The following is an 18970-nucleotide window of genomic DNA, read 5'->3' as shown; positions in this document are numbered from 1 at the left end:
TCTTTAAAAAACCTGGCCAACAGACAAACCTAACTAATGTCTGTTTCTCTTAAGCTTATGCTTTGGATTGAATTTTATTCAATCCAAATAATCACTAACCATCATCCAGGTTGGTACAAAGAGAAAACACAAACTTTAGTGGAGCCAAACAGATGTGATCTTAAAATGCCATACAATAAGCCCACGATACATAATTATTAAAAGTAACGAAGAGCCCAGTTTGTGAGAATATAATTTTTTAACAAAGTAGTTTATATTTTTGTAAATAAAAAACTTATTGCCAACAAAATTTACCTTGTCCTTGAAGATGAGATATATCCAGACCTTCTTTTAGGCGAATAACCACTACTCCATATTGTATGTCAAAAGCATCACTAAGAACAAAAAAACAAAAAATGAAAAAACAAAACAAAAAAATCACAAAAATTTGTGTTATCCTCTTTAAAATAAATAATAGATGATCTCTAAAATTACTTTCGGCTTTAAACGTCTGATTTTTAAAACATGCTTTGAAAATCACTTGTTGAGATATGTATGTTAGTTTCAAATTCCACAACATTCTCTTCTGTAATACCCTTGAAAACTACTTTTTAGATCTTTGTTGTACTGACATTATACCTACAGCAGCGGTTTAAAGCAGCAGCAGTATTTTTATCCTACTAAGTTAAATTATAGAAAAACTACTTTCAGAATCCCACTATATTTATATTTGGGCTTATACCATTAAAACCAAGAGAAATACATGAAGACACACACACAAAAACCTAGATGCTACTGCGAATGATAGCGGGTTGCAGGATATGAAGAAATTCTTTTTGAAAAGACTGAGGGAATTTTAACATAATTTTAAAATTTTTACAAAACTGGTTTGAACAGTGGTTCAAAGATTTTATATACATCTGCAAATATATATTTACCTCTCCCTTTTTTTTTTCTTTTTCTTTTTTTTTTTTTTTTGAGACAGAGTCTCGCTCTGTTGCCCAGGCTGGAGTGCAGTGGCGCAATCTTGGCTCACTATAACCTCTGCCTCCCAGTTTCAAGCAATCCTCCTGCCTCAGCCTCCCGAGTAGCTGGGAGTACAGACACACACCAGCATGCCTGGCTAATTTTTGTATTTTTAGTAGAGACAGGGTTTCACCACATTGGCCAGGCTGGTCTTGAACTCCTGACCTCGTGACCCACCTGCCTTGTCTTCCCAAAGTGCTGGGATTACAGGCGTGATCCCTTTCATTTTTAAAAACAGAAATGAGAGCATCCTATACACACAGAAAATACATTAAAATCTTGAAGACAGCTTTAAAACCAGACTTAAACCCTGGAATCTCAGTTCTGAGCATAAATCTTCATTTTAACCCAAGTTTTTCTCAAATCTACTGAAAAAATTTTAAATTCCAAAACATCATGTTGTTCTCTGAAAGTGGTAACAGGCTTAACTTTCATCTTTAATTATTATTTTTCATTGCACAAGTAATAAGTATTCAATGTAGACATATTAAAAACAATGATATATTAAGATACAGCTATATGAAATCAAAAAGGCTAAAATCCAATAAAACAGTCAAATTATTACTCTTACTGACAAATGGAAGAATGTGTTCAGGATATAATATATGGTTATAAAAGGTCTTTTGTTATTTTTAAATCATGGAGAGACAATTTGGCCACATTCCTATGATGAGCTAAAGTTAACAAAGTCACTGGAGAAATAAATTTAATAGGCACGTTAATCTTTCTCAGCTGTATCTTGAAAGATCTAATTAATACTAGAGAAAAAATAACTATAAGCATTTTAAAAATTGGTTAATAAATCGACTAAATCAAAATCAATTTCTTTAAAGCCAGGGAATATAGCTCCCCAAGTTTACTGTGGATTAAAACAAATAAATGTTTTTGTTATAAGCTATAAAAATTGATTTGCAGCTTCAGATCTTATATACTATTAATAAAAATATATAAAGCATACTTAAATTGCACAAGGTATTTAAAAATCACAGCTAAAACATCAGTGGAAGTGCAACAAGATAAAGAATGAGCAGTGTCACTGCTGTGAAACTGCTATTAATTTACATGGTTCTAAAACCAGAAAGCAGTATTTTACCTATTCTTTAACTGCTGCCTAATGTACAGGAATAATGTTTAGAGTAATACTCAACTTTCAGAACACTCACTCACTTTAATCCCTAGAAAGTCAGAGTCAGAAAGACCCCTTCCAGTGTTCCATTATGAGCAACTACAACTAATAATGTGACAGGTATATGAAAGAATTTGTAAAAAATGTCACTTTTTCTATTTTTTAGGATAATTACGTCATCTCACTGCTCTTAGGTCTTGAGAGGGAAAAAGCATAGCCCATGGCTCATGGGTTTCATGGCTCATGGACCACATTAATCTTTCTGTCCCTAATCCCTATATACACAGAATACAAAATTAGAAAGCCACAATGAGGTTTTGCTTACAAAAACGTTAATAAAACCAAAACTCAACAGTAGTGACAACATACAACACATCAGCAGTTTTAATTTTACTAAAAGCATTTAACGATTAGTTGGTAAATCTTGTTTATCATATATATTACTAATCCATATAAAGAGATCCTTTAAAAAGTAGAGTATGAGATCCAGCTGCTTCCTCAAAGACTTTTCAAATGTCACTAATAAAACCATCATATGTGAGACAGGCAAATATATGTGGTTATAGCCAAAGATACAACAGGAGTTCCAGTAAGGAAGTAACTCCAGTGAGAAAAAAGGGTGATCAGATCAAAATTCATGGAGAAAATAGGACTTAAACTTTAATCTTAAAGCTACTTTGTAAATAAAATTTTTTTTTAAAGGACAATTATAAGAGGAAGCAGACAGTTCTATTTCATCAGTGCTTAGGATGAGAAAAAAACTACTCCTCAAATCAAGTATGGCATAGTGGAGAGGGAATGCTTATCTTCAGTATAAACAAGATAAATAGGTTAGGCAAATCTTAGAATAGTAGGAAAAGAAGTACTTTTCAAGATTAAGAAGAAAATCTGGCAAAAACAAAAAAAAGTTTTATTGTTATTAAACAAAAAGTATGTGGTAGATTACATTAAACATCCACAAAATCCACAAACAGAATACAACCAGAAAGACAAAGTAGCAAAGAATAAAAAAGAACGCACTAGACCAAGGGTCCCCAATACCTGGGTCATGGACCAGTAATGAGCCAGGCTTGTTAGGAACTGGGTGGGCTGCACAGCAGAAGGTGAGCCACGGGCAGGTGAGCATTACCACCTGAAGTACACCTCGTCAGATCAGCAGCGGCACCAATTGCTCAAAGGAGTGCAAACTTTATTATGAACTGCGCATGTGAGGAATCTAGGTTGTGCGCTCCTTATGAGAATTTAATGCCTGATGATCGTCAATTGTCTCCCATCACCCCCAGACGGGACTGCCTAGTTGGAGAAAAACAAGCTCAGGACTCCCACTGAGTCTACGTTACGGTGAATATGTAATAATAATATAAATAAAGTCCACAATAAATGTAATGCGCTTGAATCATCCTGAAACCACAGACCCCACCACTACCCATGTCTGTGGAAAAATTGTCTTCCATGAAACTGGTCCCTGGTGCCAAAAAGGTTGGGGACTGCTGCACTAGACAACGCAAAAAACGGAAGTTACAGTGAACTCAAACTTAACTCTTCATAGTGGTAGAAAAACAAAACATATAAGTACATTTAAATAAAAGAAATGTAAATAACTTAATGAATGAACCAAATGATTAACTGCAAAATTTGTTTGGAAGGGGAACAAGCCTAAACAGCGATAAAACACCCTTCCTCAGCACATTATAATGACATAGTTTAGGAGGTGATGGGTCTGACATTCGGGAACTCTGCTCAGCAACAGCTGGAGGGATAGGAAAAAGTTTACAAACTTAAATGAGAAGCCAGAGTGTATACATATATATACATATACGTGTGTGTGTGTGTATATATATATATATGCATGTATGTAAAGAGACATATAAAGATCAATAAAAAATCGTTAATAGATTATCAATTTAAAACCCAGATGCTTTGTGTGATTCTTTTCGTTCTTATATTTCCATTAGAAGAGACTATATGAGAAACAGTCTCCAAAAATTAGGACAAGCTTTCAAAATTAACATTTTCTAAATGAACTAAATTATTGAATTAAAAAGATACTTACTGAAATAAGTTTATATACATATCCACATCCCTCATATCTGCTTGCAACCAATCTTTCTTAAATCCAAGGACAAGTGTGTTTGGCTTCATACGACCAAGACCAGCAGCCTAAAATATAGGGTCAATATAACTTTACAGATATATTATTTTCAACAAAATGTTTTCTGAAGTGATAAAACTGTCCTCCAAATTGACAGCTTCTATAGACACTCTTAACAAAAATTCTTCAGCATTCCATCTTCATATTTACTTATAAATTACATACACTATTACATTGATATTACTTACAATTAAACATACACAAAAATATAATTTAAAAATAAAACACTTGAAAAATTCTAAATGTACATATTTTTGTACTTTTATGATCTACCAAAATTTTCATATTTTTACTAAGAGAAAGAGAATATAATCTTTTTAAAAATTATAATACAGTGGCATTCTCATTTATATATTGTGATAACAGCCATTAAAAACTATAAACAAAAGTCCAAATGAATGCAGTTCTGAATCACATCAATACTAAAATCTGAATTTGTTCTACCAATCATGCAAAAGTTTTTGCTGACATCTGGCTAATTTCCTTCCTCAGTTATTACATCAATTTTTCTTGCAACCTCATCAGGATTTGCAGCTCAGTATGTTTAACAATAGGGAACTGGTTTCAGGGTCTCCCTTCAGCCCTTCCAGGATACCAAAATCTGCAAATGCTCAAGTCCCTTATATAAAATGGCATAGTATTTGCATATAACCAACACATAACCCCCCTTATTCTTTAAATCATCTCAAGATTACTCATAATAGCTAATACAACATAAACAGTTATATTGTATTTTTAAAATTTGTATTATTTTTATTGTTGTATTATTATTTTTTCAAATAATTTCAAGCCATGGTTGGTTGAATCTTTAGATGTGAAACCTGCAGACACAGAGGGCCAAAGTATCCCCCAAAATCCACTCAATCTAAGATTTTTAAACACATTAGAAAATTCTATTTCCAAGATTGTGTGCACACACAAGTTTTAGTATTTTATTGTAGCAAAAGATTAAAAAAATTGTCATTTTAACCATTTTTAAGTGTACAATTCAATAGTATTAATTATATTCACAATGTTATATAAGCAACACTACTATCTATTTCTAAACATTTTTCATCACCCCAAACAGAAATTCTATAACCCTTAATAATCACCCATCCCCTTCTCCCTCCAACCCTTGGTAATATGTACTTCCATCTCTATGAATCTGCCTATTCTAGATATTGCATGAGTGAAACAACAGTATACGTTCTTGACATAATGTCTTCAAGGTTAATCCATGTTGTAGAACTTCATTTCTTTTTATGGCTGAATAATATTCCATTTCACACACACACACACACACACACACACACACAAACACACACACACACACCCACATTTGTTTATCCATTCATCTGTTGGGAGATGCTTTTGTTTTTATCTTTTGGCTATTGTGAATAAAACAGCAACGAATATTTTTTATCCATCCCTTTTATTGCTCATGCTTTTGGTGTCGTATCTAAGAATCCACTAACAAATCCAATGCCATGAAGTCTTACTGCTGTTTTCTTCTAAGGGTTTTACGGGTTTTGCTCTCATATTTATGTCACTAATTTAACTTTTATATATAGTGTGAGGTCACACATAGGATTATTTGTGACATACTTATGTCATTTTTTGAAAAAAAAATTAATTCAAATATTTATCAAGTGTTGACCTGCCACTCGGGATAATTAGGACAGAAGAAATATCCCTAACTCTGTAAAGTTTACATCTGTTTTCAAAGTGTTCCATCCATATACAGACTTCTTTCAAGAAGTAAATTTTCCCCCCATTCAATACTAAAAGCACCTTTGACTTGGAGAGGCAGATAAAAATATTCATTTTTGTTTTTTAAAACTATCTTAACCACACAGCATATTTTTAACTGGGGGGGGGGGGGAGGGGGAGTAAAAGAAAACCAAGAATATCTTTAGGTTGATAGCTTTTTAAAGAACTAAGCCATAAGATAACCAGTACCTTCTTAATGGTGCAAAATACTGTCAGGGTCACTCATAGAAATTTGTTACAATCCTATAATAATTAAAAGGTTTTATTTTTATAAAGTTAACAATAACAACTTGCTGTACTCTGTATACTTACATTTTCAATTTTGTTACTGCAATAACTTTCCCTTGAATGACTGAAACTTCACATGTGTCACTCTCATCCCTAAATCCTTTGCAAATTCCAATCAAAGTAGCTATTCAGTCAAAGGTTATGTTTTCAGTGTCCAAATAACAATATGTTTATCAGTGGAGTAATTAGCTACTGAAAATATGTCTTCTCTGGAACATACTTCTTTACTAAGTGATTGGAAATGAGTTCTTCATGGATTACATAATTGAAATCTATTTAGCAAAATGCAGTCATCTGAAGCTTACTGCATGAATTTCAAACATTCCCACTGTGTTATTTCTTCAAATCTTTAACAATGTTTTCTGTGCATCTTAAGCCAAAATTTGCTGACCAAAAAAACGTATTTAGTTTTGCTATTTAAATATGAAGGTTTAAAATTGAGTTGACAATCAGGTGGCTATTGCCTTACAAAAAATTTAAAGGGAAAAGGAAATACAAATATACAAAACAAGAAAATTAGCAATGCTAATGTCCTTTGCTCAAAGAGGTCTTTAAGCAAGCTATTTATTGATAAGATTGTCTCTTTTTTAAAATAGTGAAGTCTTAGGCTGGGCATGGATGCTCATGCCGATAATCCCAGCACTTTGAGAGGCTGAGGTAGGAGGATTGTTCAAGCTCAGAGTTCAAGACCAGCCTGAGCAACATGGTGAAACCTCATCTCTACAAAAAATACAAAAACTAGCCAGCCATGGTAGTGCACACCTATGGTCCCAGCTACTCAGGAGGCTGAGGTGGGAGGATCACTTGAGCCCAGGAGGTCAAGGCTGCAGTCAGCTACAGCTACTGCACTCCAACCTGGGAGACAGAGTGAGATTCTGTCTCCAAAAAAAAAAAAAACAAAACAGTTTTGTTGTGGAAGCTAGATACTTAATTGCTAGTTTAATGATAAATAGATGCTTAAGATTATAATTAGTAACTAGAAAGATGAGGGGACAGGGAAAAATTGAGGGTAAGTCCAGTAAAACAAATAACATCTAAAAACAGCATCTCTACAACTATACAAAAAGTCACTGTACAAACAAATTAATGTACAAAATTCTTTTGCCAAAGGTAATAAACAACTAAAAGACATTTGACACTTTGTGTAACAGGTTTCCCAAAGGTAGAAAGGAAAGAGAAATACTCTCAGCAGCAATTCACACTAAAAATTTCAGTTACTAGTTGTACAGAGGCCACCGGCACCTATTTGTAATAATATTTCATATAGTTCCTCAGACAGCTCTGCTAGAAAGTCAGTCTCCTAAGTATTTTTCTCAAAACAATACTCTTCTATTTATCCTAAAACTTTGCCCCACACTGATAGAGTTGTCATGGTCCACTGCAGTGAATATATTAGGTGGATGAAAGTAATCTGGAGGATGAATTCTAGCTCCTGCCAAATTTAGAGAAGAATCATTTACACCACAGAGACTTTCTAGAGCAGTGATTCTTAAAGTATAGTCCCTGAACTGAATCAGCAGCATCACCTCAAACTCTGTTGGAAGTGCAAACGCTGGGCCCTCACCCCAGATCTGATTCATTCTGGGGTGGGGCCTAACAATCTGTGTTTTAACAAGTCTACTAGATGATTCTGACGCATGCTGAAGTTTAATGACCACTGCTCTAAGGAAAAATTTTCATTCATTTCCTTCCTAAAATTTGTTTGTATAAATTGGCTATCAGAATGTTCCTATAAATTATATAAAGGAAGCAAGATTTACCTACTAGAAATAACCATATGACCCAGTGTAGCATTCTACCTAAAATATTTCAATATTTCACATACAAAAAGGAATAAAGTATAAATAATAAATATTCATGTATCTACCGCGCCGTTAAGAAACATGAGAAACACAGTAAAGCCTCCACTGTATCTTCATGTTCTCTTTGCATTTTTACTATGTATTCTATTATTTAGAAATGCATACATATAAAATTTACTACATTTTTAAAATATTTAAATCTTCATATTGTTCATATACTTTTTAAAACTTGCTATTTTTCCTAAGCATTGTTTCTGAGGTGTATCCATGTTGATATATATAGCTCCTCTTCACCACTGTATAGAATTCTACCACACATTTGTACTACGTTTTCATTTCTGTGATTGATGGTTGTTACTTCCGATTCTTTTTCACTATTACAAATGACGTTGCCATGAAGTTTCTTTTTTTTTTTTGAGATGTGGTCTCACTCTATCGCCCAAACTGGAGTGCACTGACTGGCATGATCTTGGCTCACTGCAACCTCTGCCTCAGGAGTTCAAGTGATTCTCCTGCCTCAGCCTCCCAGGTAGCTGAGATTACAGGTGCGTGCCACCACGACTGACTAACTTTTGTATTTTTAGTAGAGACAGGGTTTCACCATGTTGGCCAGGCTGGTCTTGAACTCCTGACCTCAGGTGATCCACCTGTCACAGTCTCCCAAAGTGCTAAGATTACAGGAGTGAGCTACTGCGCCCGGCCTGAAGTTTCATATAGCCTTCTTCACATGTGCAAAAGTTCCTGTGAGATGCACACCTAAGAGAGTGTCCTAGAATATTCAAACCAAATTTGCAGGACATTTTGCCAGGTTGCTTTCCTATTTTGGGCAGCGTTGTTGTCCAATCTACATTACCACAGCAGTTCAAAGATTTCCAATTGCTCTATGTCAGGGGTGTCCAATCTTTTGGCTTCTCTGGGCCACACTGGAAGAAGAATTGTCTTGGGCCACACACAGAATACACTAACACTAATGATAGCTGATCAGCTTAAAAAAAAAAACTCACAAAAATAGCTCATAATGTTTTAAGAAAATTTACAAATTTGTGTTAGGCCACATTCAAAGCCATCCTGGGCCATATGTAGTCCACGGGTTGGACCAGCTTGCTCTATGCCATTTCTAACACTCTGTATTGGCTGACTTAATTTTGGGTCAGTCTAATGGATATGGAATAAGAGTATATTGTGCTTTTAATTTTTATTTCTGTCATTTAGTTTTCCTCTCTGTTCATATCTTTCGCTTTTTTTCTGTTACTGACATAGTATTTCTGTCTGTATTCTGGACCATATCTTTTGTTGATTACATGTTAGGATCACCATCTTCCCTTGGTCTATGCTTCCTTTATTTATTTTCATGTTTTCTTTAGAATCTCAAAATTTTAAACTACAAAACTACTGAACTCAGCTTTGGTGCCTCATTCTTCCCTAGCTAGAGGTCATAAAATTGTTTTAGAATTTTTTCTAAAAACAAAACAAATTTGCCTTTTAAATGTAGGTGTTTAATCCATCTGGAGATGTGTTTTGTGTGGTTTTTATAAGGATCTAGTATTTTTTTTCATGTTAATAATGATTTATTCTGGCCCATGCTTTCAATAGCACCTTTGTCATATATGTTAAGTCTGATACGGGTAGCTCTATTTCCTCTGTTTTGTGCCATTCGTCTAATTGTCTATCGCTATATTCAACACCACAATGTCTTAATTACTACAGTTTTTTGACAGGGCTTTCTTTCCTATAAAGCAAGCCTACCTTGTCCCTTCTTCCTAGATTGCCTTGGCTATTCTTAACCCTGTGCTTATCAAGTTCTAAGAAACACACAACAGAAACGGATCAGAAGACAATACTCTGAGCCTCCCACCTCTACTTTAACAAAGTAGCTCCACAATTACACAATTAACACAGAACAACACAACATTTCTACTGTCCCTTTAATTCTGAATTATACAAATCCAAGTAGTTTACTTTCAGTGTCTCATGCTTTACTGACTGAACTAGCCAGGTGAGCCAAAGTAGTTTACTTTAATAAAGACATAAAAAAAGATTTGCCATTTTTATTAGTATGAAGAATGAAATCTAGAATTAAAAAGTTTTAAAAAGCTTATACAAATCTAAAATGTAGGCATTTGAAAAGCATTAACAAAGTTACCTGCATCAAATACTGTGCACCTTCCCTCAAGTCATCTGCATGTACTGGAGCATAAAATGCCTTCATTTTGTTCTTAATAAGCCATCGCTGATATTTGGCTTGATCGATGGACATCTCTTTCATGGCTTGTCTTCGAGGACCCTTTGAATAAAAACATTAATAATATATTTAATTAAAAGGTAAGTGACTTCACATTTATACAAACCATTCATCCTGTTATACTGGCTTGAAACAGGTGACTAAATGTAGGGTCAGAAGTATAATAATAGCATTTTATTTTCATGTAGTCTTTTTAATACATAAGATTACAAAAAGGTAGAGTTGATGGAATAGCTAAGGCACAGGGATGCCAGTAGAAAGAATAAGAGAAGAAACATAGACTTACAAATAAATTAAAAGTTTCCATTCTAAGTAAAGAGGTTAGAAGCTATCAAAAATGAAGAGATTATACAGAGTAAAATAACCACCTTCTATTTTTCTACAGAAAGTTTCCCTAGTTTTGTTTTTGTTACTCCCAAATGTCTGTGTTATTAATTCTAACTTGAGAATATCACTGAAAATCAAAGTGAGCTATAAAATATTAATGCATTTTTCTTCAAAATTCTGTTAAAGGATGAAATAACAGGAGAAACTAAATGAACTTTGTTAACTCATAACTCTTATTTTGATCCTTGCAAGCAATACACAAAATGTGTTATACACAAATATATAAAACAAAAATCTAAAAATAAGCTTAAGAGTACACACCCTAAATGTAAATAAGTAAAAATATAATTTACCTTTTGAGTAGGGAAATTGTCTCATTTGTAAATGTCTTATGCTCAAGGCTTGATTTAGCTGATCAGCTCAGAGACAAACTAGAAAACTCCACAAGTCCCAAGTGGGGTCAGTGTCTCCAAGTATCCTTCTACCACCCTACATACACGCACTCTCACACACATACACACACACACACACAAACACACACCCCTTGACTTTGCCACTGTATAAGCAGAACAATTAGCTGGGGATGAGACATGAGGTATACAACACACACTTCTAGAATCAAGACAAGATGAAGAACAGAAATTGAGAGAGAAGCTGATCCAACAAATACCCCTATTTCTTATGCAACACAGGTAAGCCATCATCCAGTCTGTTCTTAATAACCACAATGCCAAAAAACTAAAAACTACTTTCGGATTAAAAAAGGTTCATTATTTTTAATAGTTTTCTTCTGGCTAAAACAAAAAAGAATTGGCAACTAAGTGTTTGAACTTAGAAATTCAGCATTCACTTTGTTCTTCTTACATACCAGAGATATTACTTCCCCCGGAGATATTTATCACAATTTGCCTATTTCTTCCAACCCCCATTTTTTTCTGGTAAGTAAATGTTCCCAACTGTTCTTGGGACTTTATAAAACATATATATATAACTTTAAGTTCTGAGATACATGTGCAGAATATGCAGGTTTGTTACATAGGTATATAGGTGCCATGGTGGTTTGCTGCACCCATCAACCTGTCACCTACATTAGGTATTTCACCTAATGCTATCCCTCCCCGAGCCCCCCCACCTCCCAACAGGCCCTGCTTTGTGATGTTCCCCTCCCTGTGTCCGTGTGTTCTCATTGTTCAACTCCCACTTATGAGTGAGAACATACAGTATTTGGTTTTCTGTTCTTGTGTTAGTTTGCTGAGAATGATGGTTTCCAGCTTCATCCATGTCCCTGCAAAGGACATGAACTCATTCTTTTTTATGGCTGCATAGTATTCCATTGTGTATATGCGCCACATTTTCTTTATCCAGTCTATCATTGATGGGCATTTGGGTTGGTTCCAAGTCTTTGCTATTGTCAACAGTGCCACAATAAACATACATGTGTATGTGTCTTTATAGTAGAATGATTTACAATCCTTTGGGTATATACCCAGTAATGGGATTGCTGGCTCAAATGGTATTTCTAGTTCTAGATCCTTGAGGAATCGCCACGCTGTCTTCCACAATGGTTGAACTAGTTTAAACTCCCACCAACAGTGTAAAAGTGATCCTATTTCTCCACATCCTTGCCAGCATCTGTTGTTCCTGACTTTTTAATGATTGCCATTCTAACTGGCGTGAGATGGCATCTCATTGTCGTTTTGATTTGCATTTCTCTAATGACCAGTGATGATGAGCTTTTTTTCATATGTTTGTTGACCACATAAATGTCTTCTTTTGAAAAGTGTCTGTTCATATCCTTTGCCCACTTTTTGACAGGGTGGTTTTTTTCTTGTAAATTTGTTTAAGTTCCTTGTAGATTCTGGATATTTGCCCTTTGTCAGATGGATACATTGCAAAAATTTTCTCCCATTCTGTAGGTTGCCTGTTCACTCTGATGATAGTTTCTCTTGCTGTGCAGAAGTTCTTTAGTTTAGTTAGATCCCATTTATCAATTTTGGCTTTTGCTGCCATTGTTTTTGGTGTTTTAGTCATGAAGTCTGTGCCCATGCCTTTGTCCTGAATGGTACTGCCTAGGTTTTCTTACAGGGTTTTTATGTTTTAGGTCTTAAGTTTAAGTCTTTAATCCATCTTAATTTTTGTATATGGTGTAAAGAAGGGGCCCAGTTTCAGACATATTAGTGAGAAAAATAACAGTGAATTTCTACTCCATAGGTATCAAAAAGCCAAACCACTCTACAAGGACAATACAGTTTGTTAAAATCTACTCATAATGAATAAGAAAAACAATGAGAGCTCAAAATTCAGTATCTGTTTAAAAATGCTACTTCAAGACCATTTAGGGGCAAAAATATTTTGAAAAAAACAACTACCTGAAAAAAAAAAAGTTGGCTTGTCAAATTATTTCCAATCTAGAAAGCCCTATAAATTACAAATTATATACAGCATAAAAGTTTTAGTATAAAAAAATTATTTCACACCTGTCAGAATGGCAATCATTAAAAAGTCAAAAAAAAAAAAAAAACACAGATGCTGGTGAGGTTGCAGAGAAAAGAAAACACTTATACACTGCTGGTGGGAATGTAAATTACTTCAGCCACTATGGAAAGCAGTTTGGCTTTCTCAAAGAACTCAAAGCAGAACTATCATTTGACTCAGCAATCCCATTGTTGGGTATATATCCAAAGGAACATAAATTGTTCTACCATAAAGACACATGCATGCGTACGTTCATTGAAGCACTATTCACAACATCAAAGACATGGAATCAACCTAAATGCCCATCAATGGTAGACTGGATAAAGAAAATGTGGTACCTGTAATACCATGGAGTATTATGCAGCCATAAAAAAGAATGAGATCACTTCCTTTCCAGAAACATGGCTGCAGCTAGAAGCTATTATCCTAAGTGAACTAACACAGGAACACAAAACAAAATACCACATGTTCACACTTCTAAGTGGGAGCTAAACATTAAGTACATATGGATACAAAGAAGGGAACCACAGACACTGAGGCCTACTTGAGGCTACTGGGTGGGAGGAGGGTGAGGATCAAAAAACTACCTATTGGGTACTATGCTTATTACCTGGGTGACAAAACAATCTGTACACCAAACCCCTGTGACACACAATTTAGCTACCTAACAAACCTGCACATGTATTCCTGAACCTAAAATAAAACTTTAAAAAAAAACTTGAAAAAGAAAACAAAATTGATACTTACCATATGTACATGGCCACAGATCATCAAACCAACATTTTTTGTGAAATCATGAACAAGATGAAGTAAAGCTGGACGTGAGTTTGGAGCACCTGTCATAACAAGACACTGTGGCCTAATTTAAGATGAAAAGACAAACAAAATTAGATAAATTTGTGTTTCTGGCAACAAGATTTTAAGTTGTTTCCCTCAGAAGCTTTCTGTATACAACTGTCCTTAAGACACAGGCCACAGGATTCTCAAAAAGACTATTTTTAACCAGGACTTCTTGGTACATGAGAAATGCAGAAACAAAATCTTGGAACAAACATCATGCCAAATGTCCCTCTAAAATAATAGGTACTATTATACATCAAGATTCTGGTAGGTATTACAGAAAGAAATTATCATGCTAGTTAAAAAAATATATAACAATTTTTCATTTTCTGAAGGTAATAAATATTCTGTTAATAATTCTTTCACAGAGTTTGCATAACTTCCTGCGAGCACTGCTTTGTCTTCAAATATGTAACAATTTTTCATTTTCTAAAGGTAATAAATATTCTATTAATAATTCTTTCACAGAGTTTGCAAAACTTCCTGCGAGCACAGGTTTGCCTTCATGTACAAAACAGGTCACTTTCCTTCTTAGCTTTATCACTTCATAATTATTACCACTTCATGATATCAGCCCTCTCTAATCTAGCTTAACATTAATGACTGTCGTCCCATGAGTAAAATCACCTATGTTGAAAAAAAGATTTCTACTTGAACTAGAAATTTGAATTCTAGCTATCAATGACGAAAGCCAAAACTGAATTCAATTGTCTTTGCAAATGTGAGACAGTGGCATGCCTTTCATATATTTGTAGCTCTTGATTTTCACTGACTGGAAATGGAAATCACTGATATTTAATGTAAAAAATATACAGGTCTCCATTTGGTAGGTCCAAACAGATTGGCAAAAATTCCTTAAGACAAGGATTTATATAATCAAAATGAACTATAACAGAAAGTGAATTGCAGACTACAATTTCCGACTTAAATGTTAACTTTTACAGGAGTCCTTAAAATGAGGATGAAAACCTAAATAACGACTTTTCAAAAAATACCATCTTACTTAGAATTTTAGCAAATGAGCTGGAAAAGCAATTCTGTCTGGGAGAGTTGCTTTGAGGCAATCAAACATGAAATCATGCCCCAGACTTTCGAGCTTTAGCAAGTTACATTAACTCCTTAGCCAGAGAGTATATTTCCTAGCCTTCCTAGGAGCTAAATGTGGCCCAATGACTAACTTATAGTCCATAAGTATGTTCCTATTTCCAGGGCGTGTCCTTTAAAAAAGGAAGCTGTGCTGCCTCCATACATTCTTCCCCCTTTCCAGAAAGCTAGACTGTGGATGCAGTGATGACTTTGACCACATGAACAAAAACAGCTAGGGAATGGCAGACTGATAAGGAACGTGGGTTCTGAGTGACCAAAGTACAGCAAATCTGCTTACCCGCTATGAACCATTTGTCTACTTGTGGACTACCATGTGACACCAACGTCTCTCTTGTTTGAGCCACTGTATTTTTCAGTCTTTTTGTTATAGTAGTTTAACCCATACCCTAATAGAACCCGTTATTGTGAGAAATTAACTTGTAGCCCCTACCTTTACTAAACAATAAACCACAAAGATATAATTTGGTACAGTCTGATCATACCAAAAATGGTACAGTACAAAGTTTATTAGGGATGACTTTGAGTAACAGCAGCAGAGTGCACATCTACCTTGATGTTATCTCCTTTCTCAAAACTCTCCACGGCATAAAGAGATTTTTTTTAAAGGCACAAACCACAAAAATATCTAGAGCACAATAGCACTGGAATACTGAAAGCTAGAAAGGAACTGGAAGAAAAGTAAAGGATTTGACAAATCAGAAAAAAATGAAATCTGAAAAGCACATGAGGAAGCTATGAAACTACCTGATTTTACATCTAAAAATCACCAAAATGCCTAGGAGTTAGGAACAGTAGGTCCCTCTGGAAGTGGCAGGAACAGTGTGTTAAAGAAAGTAAAAGTTTACACAAGAAGTAACTAGATGGATCTAAATCATTTCCATCACTAAATCATTGCCACTGTCCCTGAACCTCCCCAACCCTACTAAGCTGGGGCTTATTTGCTGGAGAGAGCCCCTGGTCTGGGAGTCACCAGCAACAGCTAGGGGCAGAAGTAAGCTACATTTAATAGAAGAGTTTAAAGAACATGTATATACTGAACCCTGAAACCTTTAAGCTCCTTTCCCCACTTGGCTCCCAGAACTCTCTACCTACAAGCAGAAGATTAAAATAATCTTTTCTGGAAAATCTAATCAGATCAAAAAGAAACCCTTTAAGATAATCACACTCCTCAAAGAACCAGCAAAGCCACATTAATCTACATTAAGGACTTCAACTGACAAGCTCCACTCACCAATGCCGAACTTCCCTGGCCAAGTATTAGAGATACTTCATTTCAGACCAGGCTAAATCCCAAAACCCAAATTAAAGAAACAGTAAACAGTAAGAAACTACAAGGTGAAGACAACAAAAATCTTTTGGCAAGTTTGGTGAAGGTTAAGACAGTGATGAATACAGTTAAGGAAGAAGAAAAATTATTAGTTTCAGGGAAAACAAAAAAGCTATGTAGCAAAGAAAAAACAGTAATAATTTACTACATGGCTCAGCTGTTACAGCATGTTTAAAAGTCTTAAAAATATAAATACCAAATATGATCTAATCAAAATCATAATATAAAATGTATTGGGAGGATGGGGTATAAAGGTAAGGATGCATGCATGTGGTAGGCATACGTAGATGAAAGACATCAGTTGATAATGTCCAAAATTAAAAATCAAAAAGTACACTAGTCCCCCCTTAACTGTGGCTTTGTTTTCCATTGTTTCAGAATATAGAACATTCCATAAATACACAATTCATGTTTTAAATTATGCATCATTCTGAGTAGTGTGGTGAAATTTCTCAACATCCGGCTTCATCTGGCCTGGGACATAAATTCTCCCTTTATCCAGCGTCTCTGTGCTACAGACACTGCCTGCCCAACATCTGTCCTGGTTATCAGATCAACTGTTGCATATTGCAGTGCCTGTGTTCAAGCAACTCTTATTTTACTTCATGATGCCCTCAAAGCACAAGAGTAGTGATGCTGGCAATTTGAATATGCCAAAAAAAAAAACTGTAAAATGCTTCCTTTAAGTGAAAAGGTAGAAAGTTCTTAAGGAAAGAAAAAAAATTATACGCAAAGGTTACTAAAATCTACAGTAAGAAAATGAATCTTCTAACTGTGAAACTGTAAGGAAGGAAAAAGAAACTCATGCTAGTTTTGCTGCTGCACTTCAAACTGTAAAAGTTACAGCTGTAATGTGCAATAAGGGCTTAGTTAAGATGGAAAAGGCACTAACTTCGTGGATAGAAGACATGAACAACAACAAAGAGGTGGTCTGACTCATGACAATCAAATTCAGTACTCTCTGCAGTTCCAGCTATCCACTAAGGGTCCTGGAACACAACCCCTGTGGATAACAGGGGACTACTGTGCAGCAAGACAAGCATGCTATTTATGAAGTAAATAACATGGTTACCTGTAGTTGTGAGAGAAAGAGGGATATGAGGAGCAGGCAACTATTGATTTTCATGACAAACCTTGCAGACTAGCTTTTCCTCTTTACACAATACTCACGTATAATTCTAATAAAAATTAAAAAGCCAAACTGGGATAACTTTTTTTTTTTTTTTGAGACATGGTCTCGCTGTTGCCCAGGCTAGCATGCAGTGGTGCAATCATGGCTCACTATAGCCCAGACACTCCTTGGCTCTAGCAGTCCTCCAGCCTCAGTCTCCCGACCACAGGTATGCACCATCATACTTAGCTATTTTGTAAATTTTTGGTAAAGACAAGATCTCACTATGTTGCCTAGCCTGGTCTCAAACTGCTGGTCTCCAACTCCTAGGCTCAAGTGATCCTCCCGCCTCAGCCTCCCAAAGTGATGGGATTGCAGGCATGCACCAACATGCCCAAAAATAAATTTTTTTTAATGTTGGCTTTACTACAATGAGCCAAAGCAAGAGGTGTTTTTTGTTTTTTGTTTTTTTTTTAATTGACGGCAAATAAACATAGGCTTTTGGTCATACTCTCAGTTCTAGGATACAACTTTTCACATAAAATAATAATTTCTATTTTCTGTCATCCTTGACATCACTATCCAAAATACGCTGAAGTGAAAAGTTTTCCTCCCAGGGCTCTCATTCCTTCTTCTCCATTTCTGTCTACCCTGAAGCTGAAGACCTGCGTGTGGTCTCTCAGACCTTTTAAGTCTAGCAAAAAGGAAGCGGGGAATTCAAAAGAGTAACAAAAAAATAAACAATTACTTTTCTTACTGAGAGAGAGAGACTGGGTAGAGCAATTCTCTTTTGACATTTATCTACGTTTCAGGGTTTCTTTAAAAACATTATTTTCCCTTTTGGTTTACTAATAAACATGGAAAAGATTTGTGTTTATCATGCAGAAGCCAACAAGGAGGGATTACTCATGACTAAAGAAAGTTTATACCGATGGTTAATAAACTATTAGAAAGATAATATATTCTTTTTTTGTTTTTTGAGATGGAGTCTCGCTCTGTTGCCTAGGCTGGAGTGCAGTGGCATGATCTTGGCTCACTGCAACCTCCGCCTCCTGGGTTCGAGCCATTCTCCTGCCTCAGCCTCCCAAGTAGCTGGGACTACAGGCATGCGCCACTACGCCTGGCTAATTTTTGTATTTTTAGTAGAGACAGGGTTTCACCATGTTGGCCAGGCTGGTCTCGAACTCCTGACCTCAACTGATCCCCCAGCCTTGGCCTCCCAAAGTGCTGGGATTACAGGCGTGAGCCACCGTGCCCAGCCAAAAAAGATAATATATTCTTAAAGTCATTTATTGAGGAAAATAGTAATAAATGCTCTTTAGTATAAGCATTGATTCTTTGTCACTATAAATTGCTTCCAGTTAATCACTGATTAAGACACAACTAACAATTTTAGTGTGTCAGTAATGTTAAAAA

The 18970-nt window shown here is 35.3% G+C and overlaps 1 protein-coding gene across 2 annotated transcripts in view; it reads right to left on the bottom strand.

Annotated features, from left to right (window-relative positions):
- Positions 1-18970, bottom strand: part of SLC12A2 (solute carrier family 12 member 2) — a 105915-nt gene that overhangs the window by 17598 nt on the left and 69347 nt on the right. For both annotated transcript variants that reach the window (XM_031011045.3, XM_031011046.3), the window contains exons 16-19: positions 13917-14028; positions 10269-10409; positions 4185-4291; positions 295-374 (exon numbers count right to left, since the gene is read on the bottom strand). In XM_031011045.3, the coding sequence (XP_030866905.1) occupies positions 295-374; positions 4185-4291; positions 10269-10409; positions 13917-14028 (440 nt within the window). The remainder of the gene's footprint in view (positions 1-294; positions 375-4184; positions 4292-10268; positions 10410-13916; positions 14029-18970) is intronic.

The sequence above is a fragment of the Gorilla gorilla genome, chromosome 4 (assembly GCF_029281585.2).
Source record: "Gorilla gorilla gorilla isolate KB3781 chromosome 4, NHGRI_mGorGor1-v2.1_pri, whole genome shotgun sequence".
NCBI classification, from domain to species: Eukaryota; Metazoa; Chordata; class Mammalia; order Primates; family Hominidae; genus Gorilla; species Gorilla gorilla.
The sequence above is the reverse complement of the archived record's forward strand: the minus strand, read 5'-3'. Positions and strand labels throughout refer to the sequence as shown.